The 24,322-nt window shown below is 43.9% G+C and overlaps 1 protein-coding gene across 14 annotated transcripts in view; it reads left to right on the top strand.

The window, feature by feature from the left end:
* ablim1b (actin binding LIM protein 1b) overlaps nucleotides 1-23,624 on the top strand; it is a 96,602-nt gene extending 72,978 nt beyond the window's left edge. For 3 of the 14 annotated variants that reach the window (XM_076298272.1, XM_076298269.1, XM_076298271.1), the window contains exons 9-25: nucleotides 193-291; nucleotides 1,354-1,398; nucleotides 3,651-3,728; nucleotides 4,630-4,791; nucleotides 5,802-5,861; nucleotides 6,995-7,039; nucleotides 9,707-9,739; nucleotides 10,782-10,817; nucleotides 11,091-11,220; nucleotides 12,782-12,874; nucleotides 13,362-13,409; nucleotides 14,913-15,059; nucleotides 16,283-16,368; nucleotides 17,052-17,169; nucleotides 17,744-17,808; nucleotides 18,094-18,154; nucleotides 18,433-18,503. In XM_076298272.1, coding sequence (XP_076154387.1) covers nucleotides 193-291; nucleotides 1,354-1,398; nucleotides 3,651-3,728; nucleotides 4,630-4,791; nucleotides 5,802-5,861; nucleotides 6,995-7,039; nucleotides 9,707-9,739; nucleotides 10,782-10,817; nucleotides 11,091-11,220; nucleotides 12,782-12,874; nucleotides 13,362-13,409; nucleotides 14,913-15,059; nucleotides 16,283-16,368; nucleotides 17,052-17,169; nucleotides 17,744-17,808; nucleotides 18,094-18,154; nucleotides 18,433-18,485 — 1,359 coding nt within the window. In that variant the 3' untranslated portion in view covers nucleotides 18,486-18,503. Of the gene's footprint in view, nucleotides 1-192; nucleotides 292-1,353; nucleotides 1,399-3,650; nucleotides 3,729-4,629; nucleotides 4,792-5,801; nucleotides 5,862-6,994; nucleotides 7,040-9,706; nucleotides 9,740-10,781; nucleotides 10,818-11,090; nucleotides 11,221-11,570; nucleotides 11,664-11,894; nucleotides 11,910-12,781; nucleotides 12,875-13,361; nucleotides 13,410-14,912; nucleotides 15,060-16,282; nucleotides 16,369-17,051; nucleotides 17,170-17,743; nucleotides 17,809-18,093; nucleotides 18,155-18,432; nucleotides 18,504-19,347; nucleotides 19,420-20,498; nucleotides 20,580-21,008 lie in introns of those variants that run through there. The other 11 variants (XM_076298281.1, XM_076298270.1, XM_076298279.1 and 8 more) reach the window with 11 other exon arrangements.
* The last annotated feature ends 698 nt before the right edge of the window (nucleotides 23,625-24,322 follow it).

The raw sequence follows: 24,322 nt of genomic DNA, 5'->3' as shown, positions 1-24,322 counted from the left end.
TTTCCCTTAGATGTGTTTCATCCGTGTAGTTATTTTTGTTCATGTAAGTGTCTCAGTGGAGTCTCAGTGTCTGTTTGACGTCAGTTCTGTTTTATGTGTGCTTTTTGTATGTTTGTTTTGTCCATGTCTATGTCCTTCGTGTCGTTGGACTTCCTCCTTCTCCTCCTCCTCTTCCTCCTCCATTCCCATCAGGCAATCCGTCGGTCTCCGGGGAAGCCCACCCCTTTCGATATCTTTTTCCCCCAGTCTCAGACCCAGTCTTCCAGCCAAGCCTCTAAGAGCAGGCCTGAGGTTTGCATTCCCTCACCTCCACCCACTACCCCCAACCTCCACCTCCACCTCCACCTCCGCCACCCTCCTCCATCTCCATCCTCCTGGGACCTCCACATCTCCCAGGACCCCCCCCCCAACCCCACCGCCTTCAGCCTCACTGCTCCTTGGCATAGCCGCACCTGGGCTCACGCTAACTTGCCAACACACTCCCTGTGTGCCACAGCAAGTCGATGTGTGCAGGTTTTGTCTCGTTACTTCTGCTGCTGCAGTGGTTTTGGTTGCTTTTTTTTTGGCTTCCTGTCTTGTCTTTCATTCAGTTATCTTCAGTGCCTGAATGGAAGAATGGCATTGAAGCAACCAATCAGGAGTGTTCGTGCTGTCTTGGGACTACCATGGCTTTGATTTTGTTAGCGGGTCTTGCGCCTGTAGAACTGCATAAGTGGCTGTATAAGAATGCATTTGGCATTAAATTGTTTGGCCAATAGGATATGAGCTGTCTGCATGAAAAATAGCTTGGTTTAAAGGCCTATCTGAGTCTGCATACAGTTCCATACAGACGGAAATGCTGATGCTAACAGCAACAGCTGTTGTTTATTTGGAAAGGGACCGAGTTGGGTGCATCGGGATGATTTGCGATGCATCTGAACACTTGAAGAGGAACTAAGACCTAGACATGACCTGTCCCAGTTCTTTCAGAGCTCTGGTTTAGCATGCTTGGTGAACTGGTGCTGAAAAATCGACCAGAGTATATTGGACATGGACATTGGACATTGAATTTTTCGTGTAGTAGAAGATAATGGCTTAAATCTCAGCCCTCCATTTCTGAGTGACTATCGTCACACGTTTTAAGACGTCTACTTGTTTTAGTCAGATTTACAGAAGTAGTGAATTCCTCAAGTGATGTGGCTGCCACATTACTGTCCCCCCGTCCAGCTGCTTATAGATCAGAGCTTATGAAGGAAAAGGGCATGAGAAGAGATATTTTGGGCCTGCCTGGAAACTGTCTTCTCCAGGCAGGGGAAAGTGTGTCCGAGTGTGTGATGTCATTTCCTGTCCTCCTCCCTCCTTCCCTCTCCACAGCTCCTTCCTCCCTCTGTAAGCTCCCTCCACCAATCAGAAAGGCAGGTACTGTATTCTGCTACTGCCGGCACAGCTGAGTGTTTTGAGTTGGGAGGAACATATATACAGGCTGCATGTGTGCTGTTTTAGACTCCAGCCAGTAGAGGGGGATATAGCCCCCCAGTATGCACATGTTGAGCCTTTATATGCTGTTCTGGTATCAGAGGACTGATTGCAAAACAGCAAACAAGGACTGTGCACACATGATTCACTCTGTCTGCTGTGTTTGTGTGTATGTGTGTGTGAGAGAGAGAGAGAGAAAGAGAGAGAGAGAGAGAGATAATGTGTATGTGTTTGTGAGAGAGAGAGAGTGTGTATGAGTGTGTACATTATGAGGGAAAGGCTCTGTCTAAAGTAGTTAGAGATTGAGAGTGACTTGGAGGGGGATTGAAACAAAACTGAGTAAGAGAGGGAGAAAAAGTGTGTGTGTATGTGTGTGTGTGTGTGTATGTGTGTACAGTACATGTGTGTTTGCGTAAGTGTGTGTGTGTGTGTGTGTGTGTGTATGTGTGTGTGTGTGTATATGTGTGTGTGTGTGTGTGTGTGTGTGTGTATGTGTGGGCGCGCACGCTACCACAGGCATGTGGCCTCATTCCCAGGGCTGCTGCCACAGTGACCCCATGAGCGAGCGTGCGTGAGAGGTGCAAGGCATGCTGGGCCTGACTCATCATCCCTGAGACCTCCATCAGATATGAGCTCCAAAACCACCGCAGCTCTCAGCATCTGGCCCTGGCACGGCAACACTTACATCAGATGAAAGCCTCGCCATGCCGACCCAACATAAATATTGGTTATTAATGTGTAACTGAAAACGGAGAATGACAACTGAATCCAGTAAAGGGGTCTTGTTTTTTAGAGCCAAAAGCACCACAAATTACTGTAAATGCATTCTTCAAATGCTGCATAGTCTTAGTGTGTGTGTGTGTGTGTGTGTGTGTGTGTGTGTGTGTGTGTGTATGTGTGTGTGTGTGGTGCTTTGAATTTGAGTCACAAAGAGGTTTCCCTTGGATATAAACACACATTAAAACCCTGCAGCAATGGAGAGCAACAACCTCATAATTCTAGAGCTTTCCCCTTCAAGCCCCACATTTGCTTTAGCAGAATGGATTTATTTAAGAAATCTCAGATGATAAAGACTAAATATATTAAAGGAACATAATGTTATATGTAATAATTGTTAAATGCATGGACCTCTGAACAGAGGATTGAATGAGTTGCGTTATCTGGCAACACCGGTTATCTCATGCGACTCATTCATGGGCCTCTGAACAGAGGATTTAATAAATTGTGTTATCTGGCAACATTAGTTATCTCATGCAACTAATTCAGTGGATGCTGCAGTCATGAGTGTGGATGGAGCCATATCTGTGGGGTTGAGCTGCACAGGCAGTGGGCTGTCTCATGCACTGCTGGCTAATTTTTTTCAAGAGGCTTGTTTTTGCTGTGAGGAGCAACAAAGCACAAGAGTTTGCGCAAAGCCTGGTGTTTTGTGTGAGGTTTGAGAGTGCGGTTTGAATGGGCTCCCCCCCCCATCCCCCTCAGCAGCGCTAGCGTGGAGATTTGTACTGTATGGTGTTTGAGAGTGCGGTTTGAATGGGCTTTTTCACACCCTCAGCAGCGCTAGGCTAGCGTTGAAATTTGTACTGTATGCTGATGATGCAGCACTTATTCTCCTGTGTCCTCTCCTCGTGTCCGTACTTCACCTGGTCCTGACCTGCAGAAAAAAAAACACAGCAGGTGTGTGTGTGTGTGTGTGTGTGTGAGTGTGTGTGTGAGAGAGAGTGAGAGAGAGGGAGGTGGGGTGCCTAATCAACCACCCACCTGGCCCTTATGAGATGCTGCAGAGTATGCTTTGTTAAAATGCATTGCTACTGTAATAAATGCCATGATCCAACAAAAAAGCCATACACCAATTGCCACTGGGGCATCTAGCTCGTACATGCAGAAATCGAGTTAAAGTGAAGGTTTCTGGATCTTCGAATGTCCAGGTGGTTCAGCATGGAAGATTGACCCTTTTCTGTTCAGCCAGTTCCCTAAAGGTCTATGTACTGTACAAGGACAAGAGGAGAAGATACATGTGATAAACTATGGAAAACCAGCTGTCTAAAGTATTTGCATGACTTCTTAGGTGTGTGTGTGTGTGTGTGTGTGTGTGTGTGTGTGTGTGTGTGTGTGTGTGTGTGTGTGTGTGTGTGTGCGTGTGTGCGTGTGTGCGTGTGTATGCCGTCACTAACTCAGCCTCTCTCTCGTTCTCGCAGCCCACCCGGTCGTCGTCGGAGAGCATCTGCTCGCGGCCCGGCTCCAGCATCCAGGGCTCTCCGGGCCACACCATCTATGTGAGTCCTCCCGTCCGCCATCGCCAATTCAGTCTCCCCGAACCGCCCGACGCCATCCCCCACAAGGCCAAGAACGGAGGCCTGACCACAGGGACCTACACGGCCCTACACCTGGATTACGAGGCGGGGAGGGGGGCAGTTTAGATGTGTTTTATGGGGAGGGGTTGGGGGCATTCTTTCTGGGATTCATCTTTCATCTCTTCCCCAGCACTCTCGCCTCCTCTCCCGTTCTTCTTTCCTACACTCTATGCCTGTCCTGTTTTTTTTTCCTCTTGGCATTTCCAACGTGACCCTTCTGTCTGTTGATGCATGAAACGCATTCATTAATGCAAGTTCAAGTTCACACACACACACACACACACACACACACACACACACACACACACATACACATACAAACATATGCATGTATACACACCCTGCCTCTGCACACATACACATACACACACACAAACACACACACAAACATACACACATGGATGTCAGACATTCTAAATAAGTTGCACTGAATGTAAACTATAACTGTATAACTGTGTCCTGATGTCATGGACACTTGTCATATTACTCCCTCCAATACTGTCATATTACTCCCTCTCTACACACACACACACACACGCACACACACACACACACACACACACACACACACACACACACACACACACACACACACACACACACACACACACACACACACACACACACACACACACATTGATATGCTATTGCTATATTATCTATAGATTCAGATATGTTCCCCTGTGTTGCCCTCTATCCTGTGTACTTCTGAAACTCTGACCAGTGACTCCTTGTGGACCTGCACTGACCTCATCCTCTCTCCTCCCCTCCCCTCCCCTCCCTTCTTCCTCTCCCTTCGTGTTCTTCCCTCCATCCTCTCCAGGCAAAAGTAGACAATGAGATCATTGATTACAGGGATCTAGCTGCCATCCCCAGAGTCAAGGCAATTTATGATATAGAGCGCCCCGACATGATCTCCTACGAGTCCCTCCACTCCAACTCCTCCACCCTGGACCACAGACAGGGCAGGCAAAGCCCAGGAGAGGTAACCCCACCCGACCCCACCCCACCCCACCCCACTCCGAGCCCTCCACCCTCACCCACCCCAAAACTACCTCATCCTCCACCAGGGGGGTAGCATTACTACTGCAACTAAGGTAGAGACAGTCTCCAACTAAAGAAGTCATCGTGGTTAAAGGCATTTTTACAGTACAATGAGGTGTCATTACTTCTCTGCACTCTTGTGTTCTATGCACAAATCAATTAATGTAGTAGCAATGCATATGAACCATCTAGCAGGAGATAAGGTAGGGGTTTGTGTAATTTAAGATGCAAGGCCTTTATGACATTTAATTAAACATATTTATTTGCAATGATGCGTATATTTGTGAATATATGACTATGACTGTAGACTTTTGTAGCTGCTCAGAAATGAAAGTGGTCCACCCCTTGACTGAACTATTTGTAGCCTGTTGATCAAATGTAAACAACCCAATGCTCATATACTGTACATAGAGACTGTGTCCTTCCAACTATATACTGTAGATCTACAGGGTTGGGCTCAAAATGTAATCATACTGAGGTTTTCATACTGAAATTATACTGCCACATCATATAAGCCATAGTCTTTGCGTAGTGTTTATATTCTCTTAGATATATTCTAGTGTTTAGGTATCTAGGAAGCCACAGACAAAAGCTTAGGCCTGTACTTTAGTGGAGGTTTTGGAACAGGTTCCTGTAGTTTGCCTCCTTGGTTTGGCTCAAGGTGGAAGTAAGCTAGAGTAGTGGCTCTTGACCAAGCCTCTTGTCAAGCAGGCCTTATAGCTAGAGTCTGGGGTTTCTTTTCTTTTCCTTTCTAAAGAAAGAAACAGTGACTGGAAGCGCTTTAGTCAGCGTGAGGACATGTTAGCATGACGGAGTGTTAACGTGAGGGCGTGTTAGCGTGACGGAGTGTTAACGTGAGGGCGTGTTAGCGTGAGGGCGTGTTAGCGTGAGGGCGTGTTAGCGGGGACTGTGTGTGAGGTGCTGTGGTAACCTCCCTCCTCCTTCACTCAGCCCTTGTGTCGACAGCCTTTGATATCCAGACGGCTGCGTTCTCCCTTACCGGACCTGCGCGTAAGTGGGCTCAACCCCCCGACCCACACCCAAACCCCCACCCTCAACCCTGCATTAGCTCCGACCTGCCTTTCCCCAAGACCACTCTCCCAGGACAAAATCCTAAATCCCAAACCTTGCCATCTCCCACTCCCTAAACCCCTTACCCCAATCACAAGCACACCTGATTCAAATTGATCACATGGCCTCAGCCGCATATATCCCTCCACTGCTACGAAACTGCACCCATCACTGCTTTTAGAGAAACATCACATGTTGTTCAATGGGGTCTTGCTCATGGCGAGTGTCTGGGCTGTATGGATATTTTATTTGCGTTGAAGTGTCTGTGTGTCTGTTTGTGTGTGTCTTATATTATTGAATGTATGTTTATCTTTATCTTATCATATAATGAATTTGTGAGTGTGCGTTTGTCTGTTTATGTCCTGTGTGCGTGTGTGTGTGTGTGTGTGTGTGTGTGTGTGTGTGTGTGTGTGTGTGTGTGTGTGTGTGTGTGTGTTGACATAATGTATCTGTCATGTGTCCTTCCTCATGTGTATTGTCACTCTGTCCAGATATGCTGCGGTAGACATGCACTGGATGTACCTGATTGAGTTTTCTATGGAATCTGTCTGATTGGTTATATTTATCTCTCTCTGTCATTAAAAGTTGGCATTCTGTACCAGGGATGGCCTTTGAATGCAGTATCTGTGTAGATGCAGCAGTAGTTTAGCACCACCTAGTGGACAGAAATAGGGTGTACATTATGCCCATGTACCCTCAATACTTCCAAACCATAAAATTACAAATTACATGATACATACCATAACATTAGTGTTGATTTTCTTCCTATAACTATATGGTGTACTGTACAATGTACACTGAAGTAATCCTGTTAAATTTGTTTAAATGCCAGTAGCCTACATTGTGGGGAGCATTGGATTTGTGGAGGTCATTTTCATCTTAAATCTGTCACATCTGTTTTCACCAGTTCCTGTATTCACCTAAAAATAACAGGCAGATATTGATTGTCCAGAATTACAAAATGTTGCATCAGTCCTGGAGTTCATTCCTCAGAACTCTTTTGTAGGGACCCATTTTAGGGATCCCAGGAATCAGTCAGCTCTAACTCTGCTTCCTCTTCCTGCTTTATTTAGCCAATAAGTGCTGGATGTGACAGCTCCCCCATGGCCCAAGAGACTGTAAGTGACAGGCATGCCTTTCAATCAGAGCCCAGCTTTATACTAATCCGTCCAATCAGCTGCCTGTGATGGAGCGCACTGCTCCGCCTGTGCACAGCACCAGGAAATCCACTAATGTATCTTAATCAACTTACAGCACTCACTAAATCAATGCAACCACTCAGACACACACTTTACTAATCAACTACTTTATTCTACAACGAAGAATTGCGGCACTGCTGAAGCACAGGGTACACAGTAATGTACAACCTCCTGTTGAGAAGAGAACTAGTTATAGATTTTAAAATGTGGCCAACATCATAAGGGGATTTATAATGAAATGAATCCAGTGGTTGTGAACCACCATGGAAAAGATCTGTACAACTTACTCAAACACTAACACTGTAAGAAAATTTAACAGGTGCAAAACCAGGAAGGCAATTGCATTCATATCTTTAGCTGTTTACTCTTTAATTACTTCAGTTGCCTTAGAAAATAAATTAGTAATGTTGCTAGCATGACAAAATTAAAAAGGCTTTGAGCAAAATTTAGGATTGTTTGGATGTTGGGCTCATAAAGGAAGTTTAAGACATTTATCACTACCAATAGGTAAGGTGAGGATTAATGCATGATCAGTAATTGTAAATGTGTTATATTAAATTGATACTCATACAACTGATTTAATCACAATGCATGTGTTTTTGAAGGCTCAATTAATCAAGAACAGTACCGTCCAGAATTATTGCCACTTTTGGTAAAGTTGACTAAATACAGGTATAAACAATCATCTTTTGGTGATTTATTCTAAACTCACAATGAAAACTATGAGGAAAAATCCAACCTTGAAGGGAAGCAAATGTATTCTGAGAAAAAGGAAAATCTCATAAAGAGATAAATACTTTTAACCAAAACATGTCGCCCACAATGACTGGCACCTCTGTAATACCTTCTTAAGCCTCCCTTTGACAAGAAAACAGCTCATAATATTCTCCTGACACCCCATAAAGTTGGAGAATACACCCCAAGGGATTTAAGACCATTCGTCTTTACAAAATCTCCCCAAATCGTTCAGATGCCTAGGTACACACTTGTGCATTCTCCTTTTTGACTCACCCCAATGTTTTTTATATGACTGTTTTTATGTGACTTTATATCAGGGGACTGAGATGGTAATGACAGAAGCTTAATTTTGTGTTCAGTAAACCATTTTTGTTTTTATCTGGTGAATGATCCAGTCATTACCTACATTTAGTGTCCTGGCAGAGATTGATAGATTTCCATTGACATTTTTTTTTGGGGGGTTCATGATACCATGCACTTTAATAAGGTTCCCAAGGCCTTTGGGAATGAACAGCCCCACAATATCACAGCCCCTCCACCATCATTCTTATTAGCCATAGGGTTCTTTTCAGTATAGTCATTCTTCTATGTACGCCAAACCCTATCTGAAGCGTTTCTTGCCAAAAAGCTCAATTTTCATTTCATCTGAAAATAGACCACAATTCCAGACAGAGTCATTGTACCATTCAGTAACTCCTGCCGTTTACATTTGTAATTAAATTACTGAAAATTATTTTTACCTGGCATGCCCTCTAAATAATCTATTAAAAGTGAGGTCACTTTTGAGGATTTTTTGGGGGACCTTGTGACCCCAAGATGATACCTTTGTCTGTAACTCTCCAACAGTGGTTCCTATGGAATGTTTTGCCTCTGTTACCATCCTCCATACTGTGCGTGGGGGCAAGATAACCTTGGGTCTTTCTCCACGCATGTTTGTCACATTTCCAGTTGATTAGCACCTTTTAATTATTGTTTTTACTGTAAATATTGCTATTTTCAATGAACTAACCAACGTTGTAGCCATTCCCTGACTTACAAATACCAACACACTTTCTTTTTTTTTAAATTAAGTGTATTCTTGTGTCTTTCCCATGTTGAAAAATGACTAGGGGATTAAGCCTCTGTGTCACTTTATTTTCATACCTTAGTGAAAAAGAAAGTCATAAACTACTTCTGAAAGTTTACCGAGACTCTGATTAAGTTGAATGTAAATAGGAAAATGCTTCTGTTAAATTTTTTATATAAGATCTTCGAGGGGTGCCAGTAATTGTGAATAACATGTTTTTATTTTAAAATATTTCCTTCTTTCTGAGATTTTCCTTCTTCACAGAATAAATTTGCTTCCCTTCAAGGTTGGATTTTTCCTCATTGTTTTCATTGTGAGATTATAATAAATCACTAAAAAATATGTTTTATACCTGTTTTTAGTCCACTTTACCAAAGGTGCCAATAATTCTGAAAGGTACTTTATATAAGTGGAAACATCATTCTGTCCTTACCTTAATGTCTGACCTGCCATGTCTTGAGTAGGGATGGGTACATAGAAATATTACGCTAAATATTTATACACTAAAGATTTCTGTTTTGCTCGTCACAAGCCATACGTTTTATGGACCAATTCATGGTCATTCCATTTGGCGTGTGCACTGCACCAGGCACTTTTTCAGGGCTGTGGATCACTCTTGTTCTTCCTCAAAGAGTCTGGATGCATCTTGAACTTGTGCCAAGCAAAACAGAGACATGGTGTCACATAATGTTTGTGGTCTCTCCCTCCCCCATGGGAGAGTTACAAATAAAATATAAAGACCGGGCAATAGATAGTGATGCTTTCTCTGTGGACGTTCTCAGAACCTGTCTCGACAGCCCTCCCCAGCACTGACAGTAAGTAGGCAGCAGTAGCCGCTCCTGGTCTATAGCACGATCAGCCGGACGTCAGTGTGCTCTGATTTCTGCTCCCTCTCTCTCGTGAGGTGGAACTTAACAGCTCTGAAAATGAAACTCATACCCTGTATTTTGTGTTAAGACTGTTCACATCAGATTTGTTTTAAACTCAGTTGACTGAAAAAAAAAAAAAAAAAACTAGTACTGAAAAATACTAGTGTTCTCATGTGGCTGAGTATATTTGCCAAACATAAAAAAAACATGGAATGAGTTTTACTTTCTGATGCTAATTTGTGAAAACTTGTGGCCTCACCTCTGATTTCTCTATGTGAGAGCTTCTTGTATGCTTAAGAGAGGCTGTGTGTCACACTGGGAAAGCTGCTTGTTTCTATTGCCAGAGTGAAGCTGCTCCCTCTCCCAGAGTCATGACTCAGAGCTGGGCCATCTCATCCACGGTATTATTCAAATGGGACTACAGGTTGTCACACCAGCCTCAGAAATGACGGCTGGCCATCCATGGTTATTTGGTTGAATTGTGAAGTTTGTCCAACTTAGTTAGTGTGACAATCTGTAACCCCTGAATAATGATGGGATAGCTTTTCTTTGAGTCAAACACCAATGTGCGGTGCCATAATACCAACTGTGTGTGTGTGGGTGTGTGTGTGTGTGTGTGTGTGTGTTTATTTATGTTCATGTTGATGTGTTTGTTTAGCATCTTGCTGGGTGTAAAATCAGTCTGCTTCACCGTGTAGCTCCCTGTGGCTTTGCAGTGCTAAACTCTGGACTCTTCCTTCACTGTTGTATAAGAGCATCCTGGGCGATATACAACATCAGCCGCCCACCCTCCCTCCCTCCACTGTATCAACATTACACCAAACTAATGCTGATCCTGCCACTAATGCCAGTCACGTCCTGCGTCTCAGAACTCTTTTGCCAAGTCATCCTCTCCATCGCCTAGCTTCTCCTCCGCTAACGCTTTGCTGTAGTCATGTTTGGTCCTTTAGGGTTTGACAGCGTCTGTATTTCCCTGTTTTTGTTGCAGTCTCCCAGGACGTTGTCTCCCACCCCCTCTGCTGAGGTTAGAACCTGCTTTGTAGCACACCATGTCTTTTTTTACCTTATATGTTAAAACTGCCCTCCCAATGTACAACCGTTAGTGCAAATAGCAGTACCCCTACAGCTATAATTATCCAAGACTATTTTATGTATGCAATTGCTTTCAATATGTAGTTCATGGTCACAGTGCTGCACAGTGTTAATTTGTTTGTGTTTGGGTAATAAGCCGTATTTCAGTTGACATTGTACCGACTCACTGATTCAAGTGATTGGATGTTTGGTTTGTCTGTCACAGGGTTGCTATGATATGAGGGAACGTATCATGCAGCGGTCGACCAGTCAGGGCTCTATTGGGTCGCCAGTGTATAACCGGCACAGCTACACGCCCACTGTGTCGCGTTCGCCCCAGCACTTCCACAGACCAGGTGAGTTTGTGCCCTCTGAACAGGTCAGGTCAAAGCTTGCTGCTTTGCCGACTGGGCAACCACAGCAAAAACCAAGGATGGCCATATCCCCATCTCTGTTTTTGTCCGCTGTTACTTTCTCCTGGCCAGACCCCTCAGTAGACCCTCTCTGTGGAGCTGTCCACCTCTTTTTTTCTGCCCATGTGATGCGTTTTTACCCTTCTGTTCATGCTCTGTCCTTGCCTCCTTGTGTCTGTTCTTCCTATTCCTCCTCCTTTTTTCCTGTTCTTCCTCTCTTTCTCTCCCTCTCTTTCTGTGTTCCTCTTCTCTCTTTCTCCTCCCCCTGCACTCTTCGTCCGAGCTGCTGGCAGGAATGCTGAAACTCTGTTCTTCTTTGCGCTCCGGTCCCAATGACACCCGCCCCACTTCCCCTTTTCGACATCACTTCCTCCCCCATAACAAAGGTAAGGGTCCCCACCCCACCCCACCCCTCCCTCCCCATGCTTATAAAAAACCTCCCCCAGGTGAGCCTTTCCTTAAAACAATCTCCCTGTGATCATGTAAGACAAAGTTTCAGCAGAAGCTGTTGCCTCTTACAAAATGGCCACCTTGTGTTATTAAATGTAACTCAACTTTGTACTTTCACTTGATGCTATTCTTTTGATGCACACTTTCTCCCGTCTTTCCTCTTACAGAATCTTTCTGCATAGGTATGTCTTGGCTTCATGGCTGTCACCCTCCCCTTCTCTGTCTCTCTCTCTCTCTCTCGCTCTCTCTCTCTCGCTCTCTCTATCTGTATGTATTGAGATTGTTTCTGGTTGCCTGTTGCAGTGCCAAGGCATGCTGAAAGCCTGGATCAGAACACACATATGTGTGTGTATGTGTTTTTTGTGTGTGTGTGTGTCTCTCTCTCTTTTTCGCTGTGCCCCATCTGTCCTGTGTGTATCTTTGTTCATTTCTCTCCACAACTGTATGCCAACTGTATGTGTATATCGGGCACTAACATTTCTGGAATGCGTTCAGCATGTTGTTGTCTCTTGTGTGGGTAATTCCACTTCTGGAATGACAATTAACAGCAGCCCCTCAACAAATTCAGTCCTGCGTGATCATTTGTGAGTGAACTGTTTGGACAGCTGTAGTGGAATGCATTTGGTGTTAATGTAATTTGCATGACACGTTCCTGTACATGTCCCCCACCAGTACGACCACCAAATTGCACATATACATGCGTCCACCAACACCGTCACACGTTGTCACACGTTGTCTCACGTCACGCCACGTCCTGTCACCCATGACCCCCCCCCCTCTCAGCGTCTCCTGTCTTCCCTTCTCCTCCGTCTGCCGGAGGGCCATGCTTTCCCATCTGTCCATCCTCCCCTCCTTCTGTTTCCAGCCCTCTTCTGTTTGTCCATCACTCTTCTTCTTTTGAGCGGCTTTTTAACCAGGATTTATTCCAGCATTCTTCTCTCTTTCTTTCCTTTGTCTGCCTTTCCTTTCCTCTTGACTTCTTTGCTCCCTTCCTCCCTCTTTCCTCTACTGCTCTCTGTCTTTCTTTCTTTCTCCCTCCTCTTCTTTTTTGGAGGCACTGAGCCGTCCAGCGGCCGGAGTTCCCCCCTCTCCTCTCGGCCGGCCACTCCGACACACCCATTGACCCCCAAACATTTCCACATCCCAGGTAGGACCTGAAGTTGGAGTGGGCCCCTCATCTCCAGTTCTCTCTTTTCTCTTTTCTCCTCTCTTTTCCTCTTCTTGCTGTCTTTCTTTTTTCATTGTCTTTCTCTTTTATCTCTGTTTTCCATTTTCCCTCCCTCCATCATTTCTATTCTTTCATTATTTCCTTTTTTATGATTGGGGAGGAGGGTTTATTTGGTATTCTTCTTCCTACCACCATTCGACTAAGCACACTTTGACAAGCATGGTCGCCATTACAGCCATGCATTCCGAGGTATGTCTGTCCTTCTTGAGTTCTCTCTCCATGTGGTTTTATTCTGGACCTAATCTTCATCTCGACCCATGTGTGTGTGGGTTTTTTTTTGAAGTTCTGGCCCAGTTCACCTCTGGCTGCCCAGTCCATCTCTCCCACCATCCATCAGCACATCCAGCTCTTGCTCTAGCTCCACTGAGGGACTCTGTGTTTTTTTCCCTTTCTCGTTGATTTCTAGAACAAGGAATGAACATGTACAGGAAGCCTCCAATCTACAAACAGCATGGTATGCCTGCCCCCCGACTCTTACCCTGTGTGGTGTGACCCTCTCCCATCATACTACTGTTCCAGTCTCTAACCTCTCTGCTGGTGCTTTTGGATGGGCACGTCTGGTGTTATGGATGCTTCATTTGCACTCAAAAGTAACACCGTATATTGTATTTCAGATACAGACTTTAGTATAAGCATCTACACACTTCTTGTTGGTGTTGGTGTGCAGTATGCCTTCTGAGTCATTTATTCTTGTGCAAATGAGATGCCCATAATGCAGACTTTGCCCTAATATACCCTGTCCCATTTTATCAGTATGTGTAGATACCTCCTTTGTGACAAACCCTGTATTCTAGCGATAAAGCATCTCCTCACAACTTTAGAGGTAACAATGAATTGCTCCTCTTTAGTAACAGAAGATATTGCACAATACATAGACAGTATCTTTAGCCAAGCTGTTTTGTTTTGAAAGTGTTTGAGATGCACCTGAAGGTACTAAACTTCTAATTTTCTACACTAATGAGTACTTTTCAGTAACACTTGGTGCAACTGACCATTTTAATGTGTTAATGTGTGTGCTTCTGTGTGTAGAGAGGTTGGGCTCATTGACCGTTGTGTGTGGTTAATTTTGTTTGTATGTTTTTGGTCATGTTTCTGTTGCTCCATCCTACCCATTAACTTGTGGTTGTGACTCATGCTCCATGGTCATCGTTTGCTCTTGTGTAAGTACATGTTTGAAGTCATTCAGCAGTAACACTAAGCTTTTTCTGCACCTTTGATTGCTGTCTGCCTCTAAAACACTCAAAAACCTCAAACTAAATGCCTAAAATCTAAAATGCCTTACCATCCACCTCTTTGTATGTTTTGAATTCTAAACATGACTCAATTTGATGACTAACCAGGAATACATCTTCTCAAAAACCTAGAATATACTGTTTATGCTTGCCAATTCAACTACCTTCAAATACTTTCAAATACTTCCTCTAAAGCTTTATAGTCCAACTTTCACCAAGTGGCATATGACCATCTTTTTACTTTCCTCACTGCAAAGTTGTATCTTTGTTTCAACACTTCAGTTAAAGCAACCTATATTACTGCTTTCTCTATCTTCTTTTCAAATTATCTTCAATAACACCACTACAACCAATCTGTCATGAATCTAATATGAATGAAACAACAAGTTTTCCTCAACAAGCTTTACACTACCTTCTGTAGTGTATTTTCCAATGCCTTTGTATAGTGCAGTGGTGGCCAATAAAGTGCAAAGGTCCTTGACATTCCTAGTCTGCTGGGAAACTGTGCCCCTTCTAACAGATAGCCATAAGAGCTAATAGTCCAGGCTTAATTTATGCAGTTAATCTTTACAAATTGCCTTCACAATCAATAATTTTTAATGGAGCATCTGGAATGTCAGGCTTTGCATTCGTGATTGGCCAGTTCTGCCTTATCGCCTATCGCCGTTCGGCCTCTTGTCAGCCAATCACTGACTCCCCAGTTCCCCCTCAAAACACCAATCCAGATCCAGCTGCCATGGCAGCCCAAAGCAAGTCCTCCGAAGACATCATCAAATCGGCCAAGTTCCCCGCTGCACACGCCCCGCGGCCCAACGAAACGCCAAAGATTGAGACTGACTACTGGCCCTGCCCTCCCTCCCTGGCTGCCCTAGGTAGGCCCCTCCCACTGGTTCCCCAGGACAGCTGGCAGAACCAGCGGCAGGCCAGAGCAATCGCTCACTGATTCCACTCAGCCAACGTGTGGACTCATATTACTGCAGTGATAGTCTGTGTAAATATATAGAGATGTCAGATCTCTCATCCTTTAGTGGTAGTTGTCATTTGTGTTCAAACATTTGTAGTAGAATTAGTGACATTTGTTGGTTGACATACAGTAGACAACAGAGATGTAAAAGTCCGGCTTCAGAAAGTAAAAGTCATGCCATGTATAGGCTCTATGCACAACTCCATTTTGGATTCACTTGTACTGGCATATCAACTTCCTGTTTACAACTTCCTGCTTTTTTCTATAGTCATCGTCTTCAGGAACTCGTCTCATGGTAATATAGACCAACTTTGTGAAAATGTTGTGTGCCACTCCCTCCAGCAAATAGGAAAAGGATTTAAAATGTTCTTAACCTTAACCAAGCAACTGATGTTACTGAACTGGTTAGATAACTTTAGCTATGTTGTTCAATTAGAAATAGCCTACTATATTAAAACTGACAGGCTAAACAGGAAGTTGATTGCCCAGTAGGAAGCAAAATGTAGGAAGCAAAAATTCAAAATGGAATCCTGCATAGAGTCCATTGATTCTACCAGTGCACTTAACACAGTTGATTTGACTAATTAGCTGATATACTTGACTTAAGGGTTGTGCTAATTAAAATCAGCTGATTAAGTGAATGGTTGGAACAAAAACGTGGCAAGACTTTTACTTTCTGAAGTTGGACTTGTATACCTCTGGTAGACACGGTAGGGTGCTGCATGATGCTGTGTACTGTACAGTCTCTAGCGCAAATGTAATATGTGGTGAACTCATTTAGTGTGAACTGGAACAAAGACAATAATCTTATAATCTTTTAATATGAATATGAAAATACATCAGGTGTAGTGATGTATCTGTAATAGATGATAAACAGTTGCAACTAAATAAACCTCAATTAATGGGTTCGATTTTCAGGATAGAAATGGAAGTGACTTCAAACTGATAATCATGTCACCTCATCAATCTGTTGTTACCGTCATTGTTTTTTGTCAAATATTTTATGTTTATGTGGATATTCAGATGGATGTTTTCCGCCTTGAAGCTCTTGTTGCCAAGGCTTAGGCTAATGAGTAATGAGTTTGAGTGTGAGTGACTGACAGTTTCTCACTGGTCCCATGCCAATCACAGGATCAGATGGGCGGAGTCGTTCACGAGACGATGAAGAGGAGGAGATGCTAAAACGCAGACAGATTCAGGAAGAGCATCTCAGCAAGGTCCGAGATACAAAGCAGTTCCCTACTCTCCTGCACGCACACAGAATCACACACACACACACATGCGCGCGCACACACACGCGCAGAATGCTGAAAACACATTATTTTGCTGCACAACCAATAGCACAACAGATGTAGATGTAAACTAAACAGCTTCACAGACAAAACAGACTGTTACCTGGACGACCAGGGAAATTAACCCAAACAAAGCAGTAGCAGCTTAAACACAGACACACATGAGACAGTTATTATTAACCCACTAACCTCGACACCAGATGTCAAACAAATTACTCCTCATCAGGCAACCTCAAGGGTGTGACTGTGCAACAACAGAAGCTCCCACTGGGTGAAGAGATTTTACTTGCTGCTTTTACCTTGCCTGAACTCCTAGGAGGATTTAGCTTCCTGTGTAGAATTGATTTATTTTAAACTTTTCTATGTAGATGTCTTTTTTGTAACTCTTCTGGGTTACCAATGAGCATAAATAAATACATAAAGAAGGGTTGAAACACTGGATATTAATGACAAAAAAAAAGATTTCTTGTGAATTTGTTACACTGTATCTGTAAAAGTAGGTCTAACTCTGTTTAAGTAGGTCTTATCAAAGTAGACAGTGGACTGAATATAATTGGATGCTGGCTGAACTGTGCTGTATTGACTTCTTCTGTTTTCTTCCATGGCAGATCCAGTCTGGCCTGGGCAAGCTCATCCTGAAGGAGGAGATGGAGCGTGAGCAGAACAGGGAGAGATACAGCTACACCACTCCTCGCTACAACCAGCAGTTCACCAACTGCACCACAGGTAGAGCAAGCTACAGTAATACTCTGCATGCATGGGTCAGGGTTGGTTTGTTGATGGTGGTTGATCTTCACTTGTGACTCCTGCAGTCAAAGTGATCATGAATTAAAAGAAGCTCAATCAGTAGTACATTACTTAATTAAGCCTTAATTAAGCTAATGGAATGGTTTTAGGATGCTGATATGCAGCACAGTACCAGGATGTTTTCCTGACTCCAAAAAAACCTAGAGCAGAAATGGGCATCTGCTTTCTGGCTTGTTTTGAAGTGGAATGCCAAGAATAAGTAGTCTGTAGTCCATGGAGGACACAGTGGTACAAATTAGATACATTCAAAGTGCACTGAGGTTTGGGGGAATTCACAAGTAAGCTTTGAACTGATCAGTATCTTGTGTACTGTACATAGTTTGTTACTTACTAAAAGTCTTCAAATGGACATCAGTTGAGGTTTAATTCTTGTGAATCAACAAAACTTCAACAACAACAACAACGACAATAGAAATTTATGATTGATATGTATGTCAGAGACATATCTACTATTTGTGTGTGGTGAAATTAGAACTGCTTTGTCCCTCTGCAGATCCAAGCTCGCCAACCACCAAGACCTCGTCACTGCCTGGGTACGGACGAAACGGCATGCACCGGGTAGGAGATTGTGATTGTGTGTGTGTGTGTGTGTGTGTGTGTGTGTGTGTGTGTGTGTGTGTGTGTGTGTGTGTGTGTGTGTGTGCAAAAGACAAAGAGAGAGAGAGAGAGAGAGAGAGAGAGAGAGAGAGAGAGACTAATAAGTTGCACACTGATTTCCTCCTTCTTCCATCAGGGCCATTAGGTTAGGGCCTCATCAGAGCAAGCCTGCTGTTCGTTGTCACAGTCATTGGCTTTCTGTGGTGTGTGTCACTGACTCGTGTTTCATTTGCATTCCTCCTCCAGCCTCAGTCTACAGAGCTCACTCAGTATAACAGCTATGGGGACGTCTGCGGAGGTGTGAGAGGTAAGCTCTCTGACTCACTGACACCGTAGTGTTAGTAAATCCATTTCACTACATATATTTTTTGAAAGAAAAACCTGTTCTACTTAATGTTTTGAAGTCTGGTGGGGAAAATGAGTACAGTTTCTCACACTGTGCCATACACCTGTTTATCTGCATCAGAGGTACGACACTGATGGCTTTAACTACATACAGTATAATTCATGATCTTCTTTGGTTTTCCCTCGCTCTTTCTCTCTCTCTCTCTCTCTCTCTATTTCTCTCTCCCTCTCTCTCTACAGATTTTAAGGTATGTGGGCGTCCCTTTTCCCCCCTTCTCCCCCCAGCCATGTAGAGCATGTCCACTGTAGTGGCCCTGTGTCTCGCTACCCATGAGCAGTGCAATGGAGCAGTGTCCCCACCACCACCACCACCCCATCGACTGTGCTTGGGTGTTGGGCAGATAGTTACCCCTATCAGCAGGTCCTGGATCAGCAGTGTGTCAACTCCTGTATAGGTGTTCAGAGTATAAGAAAAGGGTAAAAAGCTGGATCCAGGTCAGCACGTATGGGTAACCTCTGGCCACACTAGCCTGCGCTTGTGTCCTAGTTGGAATGCCGTGGGGACAAGGTGAGAGGGCATAGTCAAGGGGGGTGTGGTATGTGAAAAAGAAACAAAAAACGACAACAAAAAACGACAACACAATAACAAAACATGGTCAGAAATGACAGTGCCTTCCCATGACGATTCCACATCAGGGTTCTAGAGAGGGAATAAGATATAACTCAGAACTGCATCCATCGTAGCACATGCCATATACTGGTTCTGCATTCAGTAGTTATGGACATTATTCAAAAACACAAGCTAAGACCTTAAATCTGCATGAATGGTGTTGAGACGCTTTATGTTTGCAGATGTCTCATTCTCACAGAGTGCAGGGCTCATAAAGTCCTTATTTATCATGACTCTGCGTGGTGAGGACAGACAGCATTTATCACATGGAGAGGCCAGGCCACCCCAGCCCCACATATTAACTCATTCCTCAGCACGCGAGAATCCACTGTGACAGGAGAGGTTCTTATTTTCTTTATTTCTTTATTATTTTTTTTTTCACCTCAGGTTTTTTTTTTCCCCCTCCTCCACAAGAATGTTTTTTTTTCTTATCCACAGCGTTTTTGCTTTGATTTTCCACCATGTGTCTTTGTTCTATTCTGTAGCCAATCCCTGATGGCCAGACTTCCAACAGATTGGACAGGGGAGTGTCTATGCCTAATATGTTGGAATCAAAAGCAAGTATTTTCACTCCCTCCACCGTTTTATTAACTTCAGATTCTCTCTTTTTGTTTCCCACCCTTAGTTTTCTATCATTTTTGTTCTTTTCTTTCCTTTCCTTTCTTCTTTTCTTCATGTTCCTTTGTTCTTGAGGATGTATTGTGCTCCTCCTCTAGAGTTGAGAGAAAGGGATTCTTTAATTGATAAATGGCTCAGACACCTGGCAGTCGAACAGCATAGTCCACCCATTTGTCAAGCATGCGGTGTTTTGGAAATGTTAGAATGACATAATCTGCCTTCTTCCAAGCCAATAGAAAGGGTTCAGTAGGTGCAGACCAATAGAAAACTAAACCGTTATGAAAGCAAACAAAACAAAGAAAGCAAGCTACTATTTGTCCTTCTGTTCTCTGGACTCTCCATTGTCCACTGTGGAACAGACTGATTAGGTCTTACCATTACACAAACCATTTCACCTACAGTAGTAACAAAGATGGAAGACCCAAACACCAATAGTCCAATAGTCACTTAGTGTGCAGCAGAAAGTGGCCTTTTCAACTGCTGGGGTCATGTCCATGTTCCTCTAGCAGCACTGTGAAATACATACAGTATATATATAAATATGTATACAATATACAGTATCGCACTATAGTGTCCATTTTTAGGGTAACACTTACATGCACATACAAGCACATACACGCATTCTCTCAGACACATACTCATACACACGATTTGCTCTGTTGGTGTCATCCCACACCACACACCCCCCTTTACTGTCCCCCTCTGTGTCTATCCTTTACTGTGTGTGTGTGTGTGTGTGTGTGTGTGTGCGTGCATGCAATGTGTATGTGTGCGTGAATGTGTTGTGTGTGTGCAAACATATGCATATGAGAGTTCTTCAGAATGTGGCATTCTGAGTTTGCAGCACCCCACCCTTTGGCCTGTTGTCCCAGCCATCCAGCCAGTCAGCTGCGTCTGCATACATCTGTGTGTGTGTGTGTGTGTGTGTGTGTGTGTGTGTGTTTGAGATCATTTGTGAGTCACCTGTTTGCCTGGCGTAGCATTCTCCATAACAACAACAATCCCTCCTTTTGTGAAGGTGTACCCATATGAAATGCTCACTGTCACCAACAGAGGGCGAGCAAAGCTACCCAGGGACGTGGACCGGACCCGGCTGGAGGTAATTAACCACAGAGGCACCGGAGTCGCCGCCGGGCTGCGTAGAGGGGGGGGGGGGTTGGGGGGCATGGGGCGAGGGCGGTGGGCGCGTGGAGGGGGGTGTGGTGAGGGTTGGGAATGGGGTCATTTTCTCAGTAGTGAATACGATGTGTGAATGTCTGAAGTCTCGCTGAGTTTCCCTCCACTTTCCCACACAGCTTTCTACATCTACCGCTCTCTCTCTCACTCTCTTTTTCTCTCTCTCATTGTCTTTCTCCCTCTCTCTTTTTCTCTCTCACTCTCTTTCTCTCTCTCTCATTTTTTTTAGCTCTGTTTTTTGTTTAATAAACATGTACTTATTTCTCTCTCTCTCTCTTTTCTTCATGCTCTCTCTCTGTCTCTCTCTCTCTCTTTCTGTCTGTCTCTCTCTTTCTCTCTCTGTGCCTCTCAGCGCCATTTGTCCCCTGAGGTGTTCTTTGACATCTTCGGGATGCAGATTCAGGAATTCGACAGACTTCCCCTTTGGAAGCGCAACGACATGAAGAAGAAAGCCAAGCTCTTCTAGTCACCTGTCCCTGCATGTTTTTATTTTCATTTTTTTTTTATTTATCATTCACTCCAGTAATAATAATACTATTAATAATGCATCATTACATGTAGTCTTCTGATTTTCTGATTTTAATTTGCTCCAATGGAGGGAGGGTTGTTGCATACATACAGACATGTTGTAAACAAAAAACTTCTCTCATTTTATTTTGGTTTGGAAGAGAAGATTATAAATCATACATAAGCTTTTGTACCCCTCCCTCCTTCAGGATGTAGACATATGTTTGAATGTTTGTTTTATTATTTTTTAAGTTAGAATATATACATTATCTTAAAGATAATCAGTGAATCCCTTGTTTGGAGAGGGAAGGTGGTAGAGCCTGCAGGACTCTGTTGACCTCTGCACTTGTTTAGCGACGTCCCCGAGCAAAGCCTGATCCTTCATTCCCTCCCGCTCTCTTTTCGCGCCCCCTCCACTACCCCCCCCCCCCCCTCGTACCTGCCCCTTTCCCATAAACTGGGGGGCTGTAATCCGGTAAAGCTGAGGGAGGCCTGTGGGGGTCCCCCTGTTAAGCTGCTGTTGAGGCGCGGCGGGCGGACGAGTTTCAGGAGGACCACCTGCCGCTCGCCAGGGCCTAACGAGTCCCCTTGATGTGAGTTAACGGGGGGAAGTGGCCACGGTCGCTCCATCTTCGCATGTGTGTGTGTTTGTGTTTGTTTATGTGTGTGTGTGTGTGTGTGTGTGTGTGTGAGTGTGTGTGTGTGTGTGTGTGTGTGTGTGTGTGTGTGTGTGTGCGCACCAGGGCACCGGGGAAGCCCTCAAGGGCCATCCGGGCCCAGAGATTCTACGAGGCATTAAGAGAACTGTAACACACACACACACACACACACACACACACACACACACAGTCTTTCCTCCACCTCATGTGTCTTCTGCTCCTTAAAGAAGCTATTACGGTTCCCCCCCCCCTCCCCAAACCCTTCTCTGGCCAAAAGAGCTAGAGAGACGATGGGACTACTTTTTTAAACCCATACACTACTTCCAATCCTAGCACTGCCCCCTCATTCATTTTCCACATCACAACTTTATGTTTTGTTTGGCCTTCAGATGAAGTGTTGGCCATTTTTCAGGAATTTCAATGAAATCCCATGAAATCTCATCGACCACAATGCAACGTTCAATTACTGTGGGGGTTCTACCACTAGAGAGCAGGCTTGTGTTGCATCAGAATGAATGAAAAAGAGGTTGCCACTGAATTTTGAACGCCACTTTTCCATGTCACCCTTCTCTCTCCCTTTTCCTCTCTATCCCTACTGTACATCCTTTACTGACATATTTCTTTGTTGTTGCTTTCTGTCTTTTTTGAGTCTGACAATCCACACTTTTTTTTGTTTGTTTGACCGCTCTCCGGTCCTACCTTGCAATATATCCCATTATTATCTCCAACAGCATATCACTTTGAATAAAGCTCAGATTTGAGAAAATATTTGCATTTGATATGACTTGCATTTTGTAAACGTTTTGAGACTTTGAAACTGCCACTGTGTTGCGGTGGGGTGGGGCTGTATGTAGTAACGTAAAAATAAAATGAAATAGAAGAGGGGAAAGTGTCAAAATAAAAGTCATTTCCAGAACCTCAGGCATGCGGTGAGCCAATACCATGATCTGTTATTGGGCAGATAGTCTGGTTTGCACCAATCAGCGACTTTGGTTGTGTTTTTTTTTTTTTTTTCAAGTCAGGTCATAACCCTGAGATGTCAGGGTCTTGGCGTTGGTACAGCACCTCAAATATGCTAGCTTTGTGTAGTGCCTACAGGTGTACAAACCGCCCAGGGCTCAACCATTGTGTCAACGCTGGCTAGGTTGTGTAGTCTTAAGTCTAAATGTTTCAATTCTCCGTGTGTTGACCTAATCTGTGTGTGCTAAATGTGGTCAGCATTACATTAACAGAAACATCTAGAAACTTCAGATAATGTTTTACAGTACAGATCAAACACTATAACAATGCCAACAGCATATTGTAGGAGCTGGCTGGTGATGTGAAGTAGAAGTATCTAACTGAATGGCCATACGGGAGGAAATGGATTTCTGAGGGACAAGGAGAACAGTAGCTCAAAGATAAGACAAAGCTGCCTGCATGTATTTTCCATGACAGAGGATATGAGCTAACCAGGGAGAATGTGATTTTTCTTTTGTAATTCTTCCAAGATAAAAAAAAATGTAGATTTTGAGATGACGCCGTACTAGAAAACTACTACTACAACCCCCCACCTTGTATACTGTGTCACTTTAAAACAAATGGGAATGAGAGAGCATTTTGATATCCAATCTTTGTTCCTCACCTTTTTTCGGTCTTTTGAAGGAAAAGACTTGATGGCAATGATGTATTTGCGTGACAGCGTAATAAAACACTGCTTCAAACATTCACAACGACGTCTCTCTTTCACTATAACATTTATCAGATCCAGGGATGAAGGTGTGACTGTGACTGAACCTGTGTGTGTGTGTGTGAGAGATTATCTGATTTCTGTGCCCTAGATGACTATGTCAGATTATGGGTTGTTGTGAGTAAGATTAGTGTGCTATGATTCAGTGAATGAGCTCTTCTGTTGAAATTGCTCAATGCTGTCTTGCTCAGTTCTGTATGGTTTCATTCTCTAATCCTTAAATGCCTCTGTACTGTAACTCACCTTGTATGCGGTGGGGTGGCCCTTCAGTGGAAGAGCCGTGTGTTCGTGTTGGAACAACAGTCCTAGTGATTGGTGAGATAAGGGTCACACACAACGACAATGGAAAACACAGACACATAACTGTTCTGGGAAAGACAGTTAGCCCCTCAGGCTTGTGTATATACATGTAACTACTTGACTTATTGAAAACTGCTTGAGTGCTTTTGCATGTAGAAAAAAAAAACACTGTTCCAAAATGCACTTCTAATAAACAAACACTAACCAAAAATGCTGATGACTATACCAATTTGACTCTACAAATAAATAAAAGTGATATGGTTTAAAAGTCATCTGACATATTTCTGGACCTGTTTACCTATGTGCTGTTTCCTTGGTTACAAGGGCAGATTCCCCTGGTTGGATACTATTACACTGGGAGTCCCCTCATTCCACTGCTGTGAGTGGGGCCCCGTGGACTAAGGGATGCATCCCTGGTGAGGTCCTGTCTATGTTCACATCCCACATGAGTAGTCAACTCAAAAGGGGAGG

This window comes from Alosa pseudoharengus, unplaced genomic scaffold, assembly GCF_046254945.1.
Source record: "Alosa pseudoharengus isolate Yale_2024_CS ecotype anadromous, Long Island Sound unplaced genomic scaffold, YU_APseudo_1.1 YU_APseudo_1.1_scf_21, whole genome shotgun sequence".
NCBI classification, from domain to species: Eukaryota; Metazoa; Chordata; class Actinopteri; order Clupeiformes; family Clupeidae; genus Alosa; species Alosa pseudoharengus.
Note: the sequence above shows the minus strand (reverse complement) of the source record. Positions and strands in the feature narration are given on the sequence as shown.